Source organism: Gekko japonicus, unplaced genomic scaffold (genome assembly GCF_001447785.1).
Source record: "Gekko japonicus isolate JY-2015 unplaced genomic scaffold, Gekko_japonicus_V1.1 scaffold4296, whole genome shotgun sequence".
Lineage (NCBI taxonomy): Eukaryota > Metazoa > Chordata > Lepidosauria > Squamata > Gekkonidae > Gekko > Gekko japonicus.
In genome coordinates, this window is record NW_015173266.1 from 29,049 (window position 1) to 30,137 (window position 1,089).

The 1,089-nt window shown below is 48.3% G+C and overlaps 1 protein-coding gene across 1 annotated transcript in view; it reads right to left on the minus strand.

The window, feature by feature from the left end:
- Positions 1-743: 743 nt before the first annotated feature.
- Positions 744-1,089, minus strand: part of LOC107120172 (zinc finger protein OZF-like) — a 6,013-nt gene continuing 5,667 nt past the window's right edge. The window contains exon 6 of the mRNA XM_015422820.1: positions 744-1,077. Within this exon, the coding sequence (XP_015278306.1) occupies positions 744-1,077 (334 nt within the window). The remainder of the gene's footprint in view (positions 1,078-1,089) is intronic.

Consider the following 1,089-nt stretch of genomic DNA (forward strand, 5'->3'; position numbering starts at 1 on the left):
AGGGGTGACATGATCGAGGTTTATAAGATTATGCATGGGAAAGAGCAAGTAGAGAAAGAGGTACTTTTCTCCCTTTCTCACAATACAAGAACTCGTGGGCACTCCATGAAACTGCAGAGCGGTCGGGTTAGAACGGATAAAAGGAAGTACTTTTTCACCCAAAGAGTGATTAACACATGGAATTCACTGCCACAGGAAGTGGTGGCGGCTACAAGCATGGACGACTTCAAAAGGGAATTAGATAAAGCAGAGGTCCATCAGTGGCTATTAGCCACAAGGTATAGATAGGGACTCTGGGGCAAGTGATGCTCTCTCATCTTGGTGCTTGGGGGGGGGGGTCAACATTGGGAGGGCTTCTAATGTCCTGGCCCCACTGCTGGACCTCCTGATGGCACTGGTATTTCTGGCCACTCTGAGACACAGAGTGTTGGACTGGATGGGCCTTTGGCCTGACCCAACATTGGCGTCTCTTATGTTCTTATGTTCTTATTAAGACGGGGAAAGAGAGGAGAGGGGCTCCCTGCGGGAGGATCCTGACTCCCAACCTGGCCTGCCCATCCCGACTGACCTTGAGTTTATGTCTCCACCACCTGCCATTACATTTTATGGCACACATAGCCCGGTCCGACAAAGTGATTTCATAGGAAATCGGGCCCTCATGACAAATACAGAACTAAGAGTGTGACACTCAAATCGGTGGGCCAACCTGCCTCCTCCTCCTCCTCTAATACAATCCATAATTCCTATGTCCGTTTATCGCACTCAAAAGACTTCTCCCCAGTGTGGGTTCTTTGATGTCCGTGAAGAGTCTTTCTGTGACTGAATCTCTTCCCACACTCTGAGCATTCAAAAGGCTTCTCCCCTGTGTGTGTTCTTAGATGATTCAGAAGAGTGCCACTGTGACTGAATCTCTTTCCACACTCTAAGCATTCAAAAGGCCTCTCCCCTGTGTGGGATCTTGCATGATTCTGAAGATGAGTTTTCTGTCTAAATCTCTTCCCACAGTCTGAGCATTCAAATGGCTTCTCCCCTGTGTGGGTTCTTTGATGTTTTTGAAGACTGCCACTGTAACTGAATGTCTTCCCACAG